This window comes from Aricia agestis, chromosome 2 (assembly GCF_905147365.1).
Source record: "Aricia agestis chromosome 2, ilAriAges1.1, whole genome shotgun sequence".
Classification (NCBI taxonomy): domain Eukaryota; kingdom Metazoa; phylum Arthropoda; class Insecta; order Lepidoptera; family Lycaenidae; genus Aricia; species Aricia agestis.
Genome location: NC_056407.1, coordinates 4,970,895 through 4,986,446, shown reverse-complemented (window position 1 = coordinate 4,986,446; position 15,552 = coordinate 4,970,895). Strand labels below are relative to the sequence as shown.

Genomic DNA, 15,552 nt, shown 5'->3' with positions numbered 1-15,552 from the left:
GCTGAAAGTGCTCGCCTCGCCGCTGCCATTCTGGTGTAGCGCGGCCCTTAATTAATCAAAATACCCAAAAACAGCTGTGCAGTGTGCACATAATCTATACTAATATTATAAATGCGAAAGTATCTCTGTCTGTCTGTCAGTCTCGCTTTCACGCCAAACGCCAAAACTACCGAACCGATTGTAATGAAATTTTGTTTACAGATAGTCTAAAGCCTGAGAAAGGACATAGGCTACTTTTTTACTGGAAAAAAGGGTTGTCAGGGGGTGAAAATGCGTAAATTTGTTTAAATTAAGTTATTTCCAAAAATTCATAATAGATGGCGCCGTGCGTCTTCTACATCGCGCTGACGCTTGCTCAAAAGTCTTTCTATAAGAGGTGGTATCATCTTACATTTTAGTTTCGTAATTTTTTTCGATTGTTATATCAATTCAACGGTATTAAATAACTCAGTACTTTATCTGTGCAGTGACGTAACCTTAAACCTAACAATGATAAATAGTTTATGGGTAAAGTTGTGTAATTGGGGGCTAAATAAGCTTTAAAATTTGGCATAAAATATAATGTTTAATATAAAAAATGAAATACTTATTGTGTGCACACTGAACAGCTGTATTGATTTAAGGGGTACCAGGGTTTTTTATAAAAGCTTTTGACACCAATTTTGTTTACATCGCGCTTTATAAACTGAAGTCCACGCGGACGAAGTCGCGGGCAACAGCTAGTAACTAATAAGTATGATTAGTTCTATGTTACAATGAAGTAAAAAATAAAACGCCATCTGTTGAATTGCATTAGAACTAAAATGTTCATTGCATCGATATATTTCTGGATTGTTTATAATATTATACATAAAATATATTTAAGTAAAAAATAAAACGCCATCTGTTTTCATATATTAGAATTAAAATGTTGATTGCATTGATATATTTTCTGGATGGAATATAGGCCAACACGGTACGCTTGAACTCCTTTATTTTAGAGCGCCTTCTGTCGTCAACTTGTCACATATATTAGAAATGCAGTAGGAGTTCTATAAGATAAGATAGATTGATTATTATTATACCAAGTGATAATATTATTAAACATAATATTCTAACGTATTAAAAACTATAAACAAAAACATAATAACTAATAAGTATGATTAGTTCTATGTTACAATGAAGTAAAAAATAAAACGCCATCTGTTGAATCGTATTAGAACTAAAATGTTCATTGCATCGATATATTCCTGGATTTTTTATAATATTATACATAAAATATATTTAAGATTTTTGAAATTTTATTTTAATACACATCTAAGACCCAGGAACATTTAAAACTTTTTGTTCCGCCTGCGGGACTCGAACCCAGGACCCCCGGGATGAGCGCTGGCCATGCGTAATGCGAATTCATTTTCATCGATATTTTCATGGAAATAAGATATTTTCCCACATCAAAATGTAGCCTATGTCCTTTCTCAGACTCTAGAATAACTGTGTACAAAATTTCATTGCAATCGGTTCAGTAGTTTTGGCGTCAAAGCGAGACAGACAGACAGAGATACTTTCGCATTATAATATTAGTATGCATTTACGATGGGGTAACGCATCACACATTAAAATACATTTTATCATCTTTAGGGAATGTTATTATTCGACAAATTAACTATTCGAATAATTCGAATATTTTGCAAAAGTTTTTGAATAATTCGAATATTATTCGAATAATTAAAAATTTTTGAAAAATGCTGAAAGTCTGAATAAAAGTAACAAAAAGCTTCGTACAACCATGTACAACCTATTTTCTTAATACTATGAAGTAAGCAATTCTTATTTTTATTTTTATCAACATAAATCTTTGTAAATGACATAGTAAATTTTTATTGTTAAACACTTTAAAATGTTTATTTTAAGGTTACAGCTGGGCAATTAACGAAAGGCTGTAAAGTGTAAACCGTTTTCGATTGTATCACCTTTTACTTTTCTCATGTGATTATGCTTAATCTTGCTAGGCAGCAGTGGAGATTAAATAATAATAATATGATATTCGACGTTATGGTATCTGTTCATTATACTAAGCCAGCTTTTTGATATTTTCAATCCACGTTCACCTAGTTCACCTTCACCTGTGTCAACGTGGCTCGAAATTATAAAAAATGGCCACTAGAAAACAAACACCACAACAAAGAAAAAAATTTGCAACGAAGCCCTAGGGGAGGGTGAAACCATCCTAGAGTGATTTTAGTAATATGAAGTTTGATAACGCCAATAACATGATATTAATATTACGGGAGGTCACGACATTTTTGGTAACGATATCCAAAATGACTTATTTTAGATTGAGAAGATAAAGAGCAATTCTCTGATGCCAAATATGTCGGTCTGTCTGCGTAAAGTAGTTGCGTTCTCTGTATAGGGCGCCTGAAAACCCAGTTATCATGACCAAAAAAAAAAGATAAGGTAAATGGCTGAGTAAGTTGTATTAGGTAAGTACTAGTTGTTTTCATATCAGTAGCGTAAAAACTGACCAAATATTCGGTTGCGTTATTAAAATATATATATATATATATATATATATATATATATATATATATATATATATATATATATATATATATATATATATATATATATATATATATATATATATATATATATACATATCATTAAAGATGTAGAATATTCATAAATAATATTATTTTTCTGAAATAAACATAATTGTGTTCTTATTCCATGTTAATTTTATGTTTGATAGCATTTTAAACAAAAATAAAAAATATTTTTACTATTCGAATTATTCGAAAAATAATGTGGCGAATAATAGAATCGTCGAATATTCGAATAAAACGAGTATTCGAATATTCGAATAACATACCCTAATCATCTTAACCAAAAGCGACATCAATATACATAATATAATTTTGAATTTAAATTTGAATACATCCTCCTTTTTCCTTTTTAACCGACTTACAAAGAGGAGGAGGTTCTGTCATCTGTGGATACTTATTTTTTTTAAAACTTATGAACTTGCTTACAGGCCATAGGCAACGCGAAGACGACGCGCAACGACAACTCATCACGTTTCGGCAAGTTCATAGAGATCCACTTCGACCATCAGTACCGGATATCCGGGGCCAGTATGCGCACCTACCTGCTGGAGAAGTCCAGGGTGGTCTACCAGAGTGCCGGCGAGAGGAACTACCACGTCTTCTACCAGCTCTGCGCCGCCGCGCATATGATGCCCGAGCTTAAGTTAGGTAAGTAAAATTTATGTCTGTATCGTGTAATATTCAAAATCGCGTGTATAAGTGGCGAATCGAGAAATACGATCCCGGCATTTTTTTTTATCCCGGGGTTTCGAACTTACATAAAGACAATACCGAGATCCATGCTGGGATTGTTTTAGGATGGCAATGGCAATGACAAGCCAGCAAAATACTGTTTGATTTGTCTTTTGGATATTTCGTCGGTAAGTCTGTGATCAGGCGGGTTGTTATTGGAGGATTGCGATGACACACACATACGCTCCTTGTCTATCCAATTAAAATCAAGCAACGATTAATGTTAAACAAATGTTTTGTATTGCAGATCATCAGGACTCCTTCCACTATCTGAACCAGGGCGGCAGTCCAGATATAGACGGCGTCGATGATCTTAAAGCATTCCACGAGACCAAGAACGCTCTCACAACATTAGGTAACGTGAAACTATAAAGAGATGTGATATTGGTCATTACAATTGTGCTACAAGCTAGAATTTAGAGCAATAATATGAGATCACAGTATAACGCAAGCTCCGAGGATTCGATGAGGTTTCAAAAATTTTGTGAGTAATCTGGCAGGGTTGTTATGTATCTTTCAACAGCAATGCAACAGCAATCGACAGCAGATCTTGCGACAACAATGAAACATACACTTGCTGTCACAAGTCTGTGCGGTGCTGCAAGTGTAGTTTAGGGTAGTCGAACTCGGACTGTAACTAGCTTACAACCACCTTCCCAATCCTCCAGAGTTTGAGTGCGCGAATATTTTACAAAGTGTCTATGCTATGCTTACGTCTAATATACAGGGTGTGTACGTGTTCCGTGTAGAGAGTTCACTGTGAAAGTAGCAGCGCTGAAAGACCAAAATTTTTTTTCACTTTTGCATGGGGAAACTCGTGACGCTCGGGCCCTTGCCCATACAAAAGTGAAAATTTTTTTTCACTCCGTAGCCCAAAATTGTTACTCTAATTTGAAAATGGAATATTGTGCAGGAGTGTCAGAGATAGAGCAGCAGAACATGTTGACGGTGCTGGCGGCGATCCTGCACCTCGGTAACGTCGACCTCACCACAGACCCGGACGACCACACGGGGAACAACGACGGCGCATACATTGATGTTAGTATTAACTTACAAGTTTTAAATTGGGAATATATTGTGTAGTTCGGCTTTTAATAATAATTGAACTACACCTAGCTAATAATTTTAAATATCTTAAGTGGGTGAAGAGTGAGCGGGAGAATGCGCACGGGGACACGCCATCTGTAGATTAACGACCAAACGTTGACATGTTTTTTTTTTAATGTAATAAACGAGCAAACGGGTCATCTGATGAAAAGCAACTTCCGTCGCCCATGGACACACGCAGCATCAGAAGAGCTGCAGGTGCGTTGCCGGTCTTTTAATTTATTTTTTATTTATTTTATTTATTTAGAAAACTTACAACTCTATTTAACAGGATAACTTGCTATTCTAAAAAACTGCAAGCCAATAATAAGTTTCCACTAACACAATATCTAAAGTACTTATGAAATACATATACTATAAAAAGTAATATAATGACCCTTAAGAAATATACTTAACTACCATTATAATTAAATACTACTTTTCTAAGACAAATCTTCTTAAAACCAGCCACCAATGGCATGTACCATTGATAGCTAGTTTCAGAAAACTTATGCTAATTGGAAATAATTAGTGTTAAAGTTGAATTATTTTAAGATAATACTTTAAAATAGTTTCAGATAAATTAAAACAATATCTATAATATAAGTATGTTTTTTGAGTTGCGACTTTCACCATGCAGGTCTAGGCTAAATAACAAATTAAAATAATATTACATTAAGTATACTAAAAGTTTATAATTAAATTTTATTTTACTTAATAGTTTTAAGTAATAGTTTTAACAGTCTAACATTCCTGCAATTCATTATAAGCTTTATAATAAATTACAATACCATCACACTATTAAACCGTATATCTTTAAACGAGCAATTATTGTTTACATATACATACACATACATTCACATATATACATACATACATACACACACATATACATTATATATATATATATATATATATATATATATATATATATATATATATATATATATATATATATATATATATATATATATATATATATATATATATATATATATATATATATATATATATATATATATATATATAATTAATTAATTTCTGAAATATTTTGTAGGGATGTTAAAATGTAGTTTATTATGTAGATATGGGCAGTCGATGTTACCATTAATTATTTTTATTAAATAGGACAAGTCTGTAATATTTCTGCGAATTGATAATGGTAGAAAATGAAAATGCCTACATCTGTCTTCATAAGTCGGAAAATAGTAACCACTTTTGTATTGAAGGAATCGTAAAAACCGCTTTTGAATGGATCCGATTCTATTAATATAAATGTCATATTTGGGGTTCCAAACCTCAGACGCATAATCTAGTATACTCCGGACATAGGCACAATATAAGATCTCGAGTACTTTTAGAGCAGAGAAGTTTTTACTCACTCTAATGATAAACCCGAGAGCCTTTGACGCGTTATTAACTATGAAATCAATATGTTTATCAAATAATAATTTTGAATCTACCATGACTCCCAGGTCTCTCATATTTAACGTTCTCTTAAGCACAGTACCCCTGATGTTGTAGGAGAAATTAAGTAATTTAATATTTCGTGTGAAAGTCATGGCATAACATTTCGAGATGTTGAGATCTAGCTTATTAGCTAGACAGTATTCATTAAATCGATCAAGATCTTCTTGAAGTAGTTGACAATCAGTTAATGAACGAATATTTTTGAAGATTTTTTTGTGTTTTAATAATTATTGTTAAAATAGGGTAGGTACGAGGGCTGCTATTTATGTATCCGGAATTAAAAAAAGAAACAAACATATATCATTTAATATGGTTTTATTGCTTTTCAAAATATTCGCCGCGATGATCGACACACTTTTGCATACGCTGGAACCAATTTTCATAGCACTTTTTCCAATCTGATTGAGGTACTCGTACAAGACTAGGCCGCTCAGCTGACGACAGAGCGAGACGTATACAAGTAATATCGTTAACGTACAGGTTGCAGCAAGATAGCAGCAGGTTAAATTATTACAAGCCAGAATGACCCGTAATAGTAAGTTTTTACTATAGCTTGCATACCATATTTGCGTATTTGCGTAACAGGATTTGTACTTACCTGGGATACTTCTTCGAATTTACATCCAATCAAATGGAACTCAACTGGGCGATAACAAACAAGTTTGTAATAGTCAGAGATTCTCAAACCTTGCATAGTGAATATGTCGCACTTGTAATATAACTTAGAAAATAATAGTTTTAACTTAGTTCTAATTAAGGTATTACAACACAATTTTAAAAACTTAGTTCTAAGTAACGTAAGTAATGTTTTATATATAACGAATGTCAAGTATAATATTTTCACTTTGTAATTCTGTCCAGGTCTTTCTCTGTTTTTATAAAAAACACAGGTGCCGAGTCTGATTTTCTCACCATAATTTTTGTGTGCTTTACCCAAACGTACTTATAGCCTTACTCTTTACCTAAGGATTTGGCTTTTTCTAGAAGGCTTTTGTTTCTTTGAGATAAATGATCGTTGACATATATAGTGGTCGTGCTGGAGAAACCAATATCGGAAGCGATGAGATTGCGTCTTCTCGAAACAGCTACGAAATCTTCTTTAATATATCGGTTATTGAAAGAGACAATTATTGGCTTAGGTATATTAGGTGATCTTGTGGGAACTCGAGCAATGTAGTTTATGTCTTCCTTCTTTATTTCATAATTTGAAGCGGAACCAATTTTTAAGGCTAAGCTTATAAGATTTTCGTTTTTAAGCTGCGGTACTCCTTTGATCTCAGCATTGTTTGCCCTAGCCCATTGGTCTCTTTGATCAATTTCTTCATTTAATCTTATTATTTCTTTTTGCAACTTGGGAATTTCCGATGCAGTTTTTTCCATATCAGCGACTTTGGTAGTTAGTCCTTTGATGTTAGTAGACATTTTGTCCATACGATCATGTGCCATCTCAACGGAGGATATCAGATCGGATATATCCGACTTAATGCTTTTGATGTCTTCTATAACTGATGCAAGGGAGCCAGCTAAAGTAGGACCGCGTTTAACTGGTCTTGAATCCTTTCCAATTGGGTGGGTGTATGAGAATATACAGGAACCGGCGAAGCACAAGGGCTTGCCTTGCACTTCATACATCTCCAGACGTTCTTTCTCTCGCCCAACCGCCTATAACCAGCCTCAGTTACCAAGAGCAAGCGAAATCATATTGTAGCTTGCATACGCTACAAATAGGTCCATCTGAATGACTTTCGTTGCAACTGCCGCACAAAAACATGTTGAGAATCACTGGACGCTAGACAACTCACAAGTACGCGTGCACTCGATAGCAACACCGATTGGCTTGCTCTCACCTCACCGATTGGTTAAGAGGGAATAGGGTAATAGGGTAGGGTAGAGAAGGGAAGGGAATAGGGGAGGGTAGGGGATTGGGCCTCCGGTAAACTCACTCACTCGGCGAAACACAGCGCAAGCACTGTTTCACGCCGGTTTTCTGTTTTCTGGTTGACCCATTCGTGCCGAAGCATGGCTCTCCCACGTGTAAGTGTATTTATTAGTTGCTGTGCAGAAATATGCAGAGAGATTTTAATGCGAGGCGACATAATCACGTTCCAACTTTTATGGAGCGTGAATTTCCTGTTTTCGAGAAAAACCCAAGTTCTTATAGACATTTATTAATGCCTGTGATATAATTAACATGTAAGAAAAACTTTTTTAAGGTCACAGCGCACATATCAACTCGGGATCGTCACCGTATCGCCTTTCGCCTCGCCGTCAACCAGGGTCCAGGCGTCAACCTAACGTATGCATGGACGTATTAACAAAGCGTATCAGTAGCGCCTGCACGACAACTCGGCTACGGCTAGGCGGCGCCTCGCTTGCGGCTCGCCGACCGCTGTCCCCTTCCGAGGCGAGGCAATGACGTTACGGTTCCGCTTAGTGTGAGTTGCAGTAGGGAGTTTTATATAAACAATATTGAACGCCTCGAGGCGATACGGTGCCGATCCCTTTCCGAGTTGATATGAGTGCTGTGACCTTTAAACAACAGTTTTCACAGTCTATTAACAGATTATATACTTTCCCAGAGTCAAGATAGACACCTGACGATCATATGCGCACTGCTTGGAATATCGCGGCCCGAACTATCACGATGGCTGACGCACCGCCGGATTGCGTCTGCGCACGAGGTCAGTTGAAGTTATTTTATCAATGTAAGCTGTATGTTTCTATGTTGTGCCATTATTGACAATCGTAATCCCTAACCTGCTTGCGAAGCTGTTTCTATGTTTATAGCATATAACAGTCCTATCGATTGTGGGTGCAATCAAACGCGGCAAGGAACTAAATTTTAAATATGATCGAAGTTTTAAGTATCCGTAATCGTAATCCATTAAATTTTTAAATAATATACAAAAAAAAATAACGTAAAGTTTTGTGAAATTAAAATATTTTATTTTTAAATACTTGCATTAAAACTTTTGAATTTTTATCCCACTAAATGATCTATAAATTAAATAACCAAATAACTTTATTAGGTGATAGTATCCCGCATGGACGTGCAGCGCGCGGCGTTCGGCCGCGACGCGCTCGCCAAGCGGCTGTACGGCGAACTGTTCTCGTGGCTCGTGCAGGCTGTTAACAGAGCCTTGGATACGGGACACGCTAAGTCACATTTCATTGGCAAGTTTTATTCTGCGTGTGGATAGAATATGGCTCATTTATAGTTAACAGTACCTGAATGACCGAGCTTTGCTCGGTATAGCAAACACTCATTGACTTCGTGTTACTTAACAACGCCATCTGCTGGAATAGCTTTAGCTGTTGTTGTGTCGTTATAGCAATTAGTTGCTCACAAAATTATTCTATATAATATATATATATATATATATATATATATATATATATATATATATATATATATATATATATATATATATATATATATATATATATATATATATATATATATATATATATATATATATATATATATATATATATATATATATATATATATATATATATATATAAAACGAGCAATATATATATATATATTAAAGTAAACTAAAGATATAAGATTTTACGTTGAGTACGTACTACCGTGTACGTACACGCTCGTGCATACGTAGACAAAATGTTGCATTTGTATGATACTGATTGTATGAAAACTTGTGTGTGTAGAGTCAGAGTAGATTTATTGATGTGAATATCTTACTTGAAAACGAATAATTATGTAGTATTAAAGTTAAACGACAAAAGAAACAATCACGTCAAACTAAATGTACGACACGTAAGGCATCGAATCGTTCGCAACTGCACTATGCGTTTGCGAACGAATTTGCAACTACATTGCAGCAGAGCGGCGCCACACGCCCCGTCCTAAAATTCTACGTATGAAATGATATGTCATATGAGACATAATATACCGCACTACCGACTACGCTAAACCGTCTTATCACGTGTCCACTTTAAGACGTGATATGAAGTGTCGCGTCGCTTTGCTATAGTGTAGTTACGGCTAGTGCGGATATACTTATATACCTGATGAAATTACTGTATAAATTAATGATTTTATAATTTAAGGCGTGCTGGATATATACGGGTTTGAGACGTTTGAGATCAACTCGTTCGAGCAGTTCTGCATCAACTACGCCAACGAGAAGCTGCAGCAGCAGTTTAACTCGCACGTCTTTAAGCTAGAGCAGGACGAGTATATCAAGGTATAGAAATGTTGTCAAGATTATTGAATAAACGTTTGATGTCCAAATTATATATAATTTGGAAATCAAACGAGTATATCAAGGTATAGAAATGTTGTCAAGATTATTGAATAAACGTTATATATAATCTTGACAACAAACGTTTATAAACGTTTATTAATTACTTATTTTTTTAATAACGAAAATCATACGACAGGCTTCTGGACCCAAAGGTCGTTCTGTGGCAATAAATCCTAATTATGAGCAGTGTGCGTTTTATGGCAGGATTTCTAGAATTTTCTATTGATTCTAAATAGTCTTTATATTAAATACAGTACATTACTTGCAGGAGGAAATATCGTGGAAAATGATTGATTTCTACGACAACCAGCCGTGTATTGATCTCATAGAGGATCGGTTAGGTGTGCTAGCTCTACTGGACGAGGAATGCAGGGTACCGCAGGGCTCCGACAGAGGGTTCGTCACGAAGCTACATCAGAAGTGTTCGCAGTACCCACACTTCCTCAAACCGAGGTTTGGTGATGCCGGTTAGTTCGTAATTTTAATAAAATAGATAGCAATATTTTGATCACAAATGTTAATAATATGTGTTTAAAGGATCAGTCCATGTATTTAATGTTACGTCAAACAAGCGTAAATCTGTATCATTCGTCTTAATCTCTTTTATGTTACAAACGAGTTATACACGCATATTGCAAAATATTGTGGCTCTAATAGTGTGTATTTCGCAGCATTCATAATAAAACACTTCGCTGACAACGTGGAGTACCAATGTGGCGGGTTCCTCGAGAAGAACCGTGATACAGTGTTGGAGGAGCAGCTTGAGTGCGTGCGACAGTCTACAGTGCGGCTCGTAAGGGTTATGTTGGCGGACGCGAGCGCGGACGCAACTGCGGGCACGCACGCCACGTTGCCGCCACCGTCGCGTCGCCGTACCACGCCATCTGTGCCCGTCGCTAGTCTTACGGTCAGTGGACGTCATATTTGCTATGTATTTGAAATATTTTGGTTGCGTCCTTCGTTTAATTACCTTTTAATTTTATATTTTTTCTTAGAAATTTACGCGCTAAGCTCAGAAGTTTTATATTTGTATGATTATATGTAGACATTTCAGAAACTTTATGGCACAAAAAAGGTTTTTCGCAATTTTGCAATTAAATACACGTTGTGTTTGTTTATGTATAGTTACGTATCGTCACGTTACGTTACCACGTCACGTGATATACGAAGTTCAGTGAACCCTGAAGAGTTATATCCAGCGTATAATATGTATTATTATTATTTTATTTGTAAGGAGTCCTTCAAGCCCCATAAGGACACCGGTGACCGCGACAACAATAGAATACAATAGTATTTCCAAGAATCCCCGATCGAAGGATTAATATGTATTTTTGACTATTGTAACTAAATATTTAATTCTTAATAAATAATATCAGCAACCGCCCCGCCGAGCGTCCGGTCAGAAGCAGACGGTCGGCGCTCAGTTCCGCCAATCGCTATCGGCGCTGATGTGCACGCTGTCGGCGACCACGCCGCACTACGTCCGCTGCATCAAGCCCAACGACACTAAACAGGCGTTCCAGTTCGATGCTGCTCGCGCCGTCAATCAGCTGCGGTGAGTTATAGGGTTGCCAGTGAAGAGTTAAGACTGGCTAAAGTCATCAAAAGTTAGTATTAATTGGTAAACGATATGCCTAGTGGCGGGAAAGTATGTCTTTTGTTTAAACGTCGCATTTCTAATACGAAAGCAAAATAATTGTAACAAGACTTCTATTTGTTATTCCCGATTTTGGCGGGATGTCCCGATTTTTTCATCAAAATTAAATGTCCCGCGCGGGACAGGCTCAGTCCCGCTTTTCGGGGAAAGCCCGAACGTACGTGCAGCGTGCTGAGAAAAAAAGGTGCTTAATGAAGATAAGAGTGTGGGAGGTAGAGGGTTGGATTTTATTTGGCTACTTTAGCTTTCTATTGTCACGTAAACGTTATTTTAACGCAAATAAAATGTTAAAAAATTCAAAAAACTTGTTTTTATACTTTTTTTTACTTTGTCCCGTTTTTGACTGAAGAATCCCGCTTTTTCAATCAAAAAGTTCCAAAGTCCCGACTTGGCACAAAAAAGTCTGGCAACGCTGAGAGACACGTAGTTACATGTTGAAGGCTTTTTTTGTTAATATAATTCTCATTTTGTTACAGAGCGTGCGGTGTGTTGGAAACCATTCGTATATCATCAGCAGGATTTCCGTCAAGATGGCTGTATCAAGATTTCTTCAGCAGGTAATGACGTACGGAAATTACATAAGTAATTTCATAACTTACTCAAATAATTAGCAGTCTCTTAATTTAATTACTGCAAACTAATGAATATATTTAATCCATTTTGTTCACTAACAGCTCTTGTCTTGTAGTAGTATGTCATACGAGAAGGAGTGAACATTACTTTTTTTAAATATTAACCTGTGACCATGTGGGTCACAGTAAGAAGAGCAAAGTGCAAAACCAAACAATACGGGTATAGTGTCAGTAACGTAAAAAGAAAAAATATTTGAATACTATGGGGGAATTTAATATTGATATTTTTGACAGGTACCGACTTCTTTGCCTCTTCAAGGAGATAGACCGGGCGGACATAAAGGCGACTTGCTCCAGAATACTCAATCGACACATCAAAGAGCCGGACAAATATCAGTTCGGTGCGACGAAGATATTTTTCAGAGCTGGACAGGTGAGTCCACTAGAAGAGTTTATGAAGTTATTTCGATAGCAAACTGTGTCTTTATATTTTATGAACATTTCCAGACAGTATAATATTGACCTTATTAATTTAAAAAATATTTACGCAGCGTAAATATTTTTTTTTATTAATACTGACTCTGTTTGTCATGTAACATTTGGTTTGTTTTATTATGTTGGTTATATATTTTTTGTCTTATAATTTGTCATTTAAAAAGCGAAGCGAATCGTTCACAATTTATGTTTAACCAAGCCAACAACACAGGGTCACTCTCATACAATCTCCAAAATTCTAAATGCAATATATAGGTATGTAAGTACATAGTTATTTAGGCATGCACCGTAAGAATGGTCTTTACATGATGTGGGTACTTATATAAAAAAACTAGATAATGTTCGTAATTCCGATGCATCATTATTCATTTATCGCGCGAGAACTGTACATTTTTCCGGGATAATAAGTATCCTATGTCCTTTACTGGGACTCAAAGTATCTCCATACCAAATCGGTTCAGTGGCAAAGTTATTCCATATGTCTGTAACATACAGCCAGACAGACACACTTTCGCATTTATATTTTACTAGATGACGCCCGCAACTCCGTTGCGCCAAAATTCGTTTATCGTGTGGGAACCGTACATTTTACCGGGATAAAAGTATCCTATGTCCTTTCCCGGGACTCAAAGTATCACCATGCCAAATTTCAGCAAAATCGGTTCAGCGGTTTGAGCGTGAAGAGGTAACAGACAGACAGACAGACAGACAGACGGACAGACAGACAGACACACTTTCACATTTATAATATTAGTATGGAAGTATGGATATAACATTAGTATGGATTTTATCGTGCAGGTTGCGTACCTAGAGAAAATCCGTGCGGACGTCCAGCGTCTGTATTGCGTGCGCGTTCAGAGCTGCGTGCGCGGGTTTCTCGCGCGCCGCCGCTACCGCCGCCTGGTGGCCGCGCTGCACGGGATACAGGCGCGCGCGAGAGCTTTCCTCGTCCGCAGGTATGTTTTATAAACAAATTGTCACTACTTTTATATAAATAAACCACAGTATGCGTTCCTATAATGCGTTAAATGTAACGTTTTCAGTTATTAAAGTTCACATTACAATGAAATGGGATATTTTTAGGTTTAAGAATTTCCTTACTGTGAATGGTGAATTATACACATCCGATTTTAGTTCCATTTGCAGCTATCAAAATGTTAAAATAATACTTATGTGCTTGTTTTTTGTGGCACATTATAATAATTGATTTAATACTTACTGTGAGCTACGCCTCAAAGCATTTTCAGCCTGTTCGCGAAGTCTGGTTAAAAATTTACACGATTCTAACAGGAAAGTGCAAGAGATCCGTCGCAACCGTGCCGCGGTTAAGATCCAAAAGAACGTGCGCGGCTGGCTCGCGCGGACCAAGTATCAGCGACTGCGGCGACTGGCGATCGGCCTACAGGCGCACGCGAGAGGGTACCTCGCACGGAAACTGTACAAGGATAAAAGGATGCTCAAAGCGGTAAATTAAAAAATAAATAAATTACAAATTTAATCTGCATGCTATAGTCCGGTCGCTGAACACATTGGCGTAAAGCGCTACGTCACTGTACTCAGCGACCGGATTCAATATTGTCTTCCAATTCTCAACTCGAATATTGTCAATTGTCATCTCATTATCACGTGACAAGTCGCGACTTGTCACATGATAATGAGATGACAATATTCGTGCGAGAATGAAAGAGACAAGTGGCGAAAGATCACTCAATCTCATGGTGCTCTGCGACCAGACTTCAGAACGTGGTACGTAACATTATATCAGTTATCGTTTACTAATATTAATTTGTTTTTTGTTAGACGATCACAATACAACGATACGCGCGTGGCTACCTTGCCAGGAAGAAAGCGAAGAAGATGAGACGCCAGATAATTATTGCGCAATCTGCAGTAAGTATCACTTTAATATGGTATCGATTTTTTTTAAACTCTTGTGGTCTTGTTGACAAAATATATTCAGACCATAAAGTTAATATACCTAGCGGAATAGAGAAACAAAGGCCTGAGCAAGAGAGATGTCACTATCAGTAACACTGCGTGGTAAAAAGAGACGTGTGATACATGACAGCAGCACTCTTTTTGACGTCCAGTCGGCACGTGCCGCACGTTGACAATTTAATCTCATATATTTCATGTTCAATCATGCTTGTGTAAAGTACACATATTTTTCATACAGATTTTGGTTACGTTTGACAGCTCGAGATTGTTGCTCTATTCCGCTAGGTATATTAACTTTATGATTCAGACACAATATTATTATTTCATAATCATAATCATAATATCTCTATTTGCTCGAAATGTGGTTACAAAGGATGACAAAAAGTGAATGAACAGTACCAGCACACTTCGCTAATAAATTGTTAGCATGCAAATGTTCATTTCTTTAAAAGAGTAAGACAATATTAAATATAAACATTCAGACAAAATAAGAAAATCAAATTTAAATAAGTAATACAGTGCTAAGTGTCATTTAAAGAGTAATTAATCATCTTTATAAAATGTTTTATTTATAGTGTTGATGGTCATCATCCAAAATGTCATAAGATACAGATTTAAGTCAATAGATTGAATTAATTAATGAAAATGATGTCATATGGGTATAAATTTGGTCATTGATTAGTAAATTAGTAAAATATTAATAAGTAATGTTAAAGAAATATATTAATAAAAAAAAATAT

At 36.1% G+C, this 15,552-nt stretch overlaps 1 protein-coding gene across 3 annotated transcripts in view; it reads left to right on the top strand.

The window, feature by feature from the left end:
• LOC121737275 (unconventional myosin-Va) overlaps positions 1 to 15,552 on the top strand; it is a 51,720-nt gene that overhangs the window by 15,985 nt on the left and 20,183 nt on the right. For all 3 annotated transcript variants that reach the window (XM_042128920.1, XM_042128911.1, XM_042128902.1), the window contains exons 7-20: positions 3,017 to 3,236; positions 3,568 to 3,675; positions 4,234 to 4,358; positions 8,456 to 8,557; positions 8,906 to 9,050; positions 9,954 to 10,090; positions 10,419 to 10,617; positions 10,822 to 11,057; positions 11,527 to 11,705; positions 12,284 to 12,364; positions 12,674 to 12,812; positions 13,673 to 13,830; positions 14,165 to 14,339; positions 14,675 to 14,764. In XM_042128920.1, coding sequence (XP_041984854.1) covers positions 3,017 to 3,236; positions 3,568 to 3,675; positions 4,234 to 4,358; positions 8,456 to 8,557; positions 8,906 to 9,050; positions 9,954 to 10,090; positions 10,419 to 10,617; positions 10,822 to 11,057; positions 11,527 to 11,705; positions 12,284 to 12,364; positions 12,674 to 12,812; positions 13,673 to 13,830; positions 14,165 to 14,339; positions 14,675 to 14,764 — 2,094 coding nt within the window. The remainder of the gene's footprint in view (positions 1 to 3,016; positions 3,237 to 3,567; positions 3,676 to 4,233; positions 4,359 to 8,455; positions 8,558 to 8,905; positions 9,051 to 9,953; positions 10,091 to 10,418; positions 10,618 to 10,821; positions 11,058 to 11,526; positions 11,706 to 12,283; positions 12,365 to 12,673; positions 12,813 to 13,672; positions 13,831 to 14,164; positions 14,340 to 14,674; positions 14,765 to 15,552) is intronic.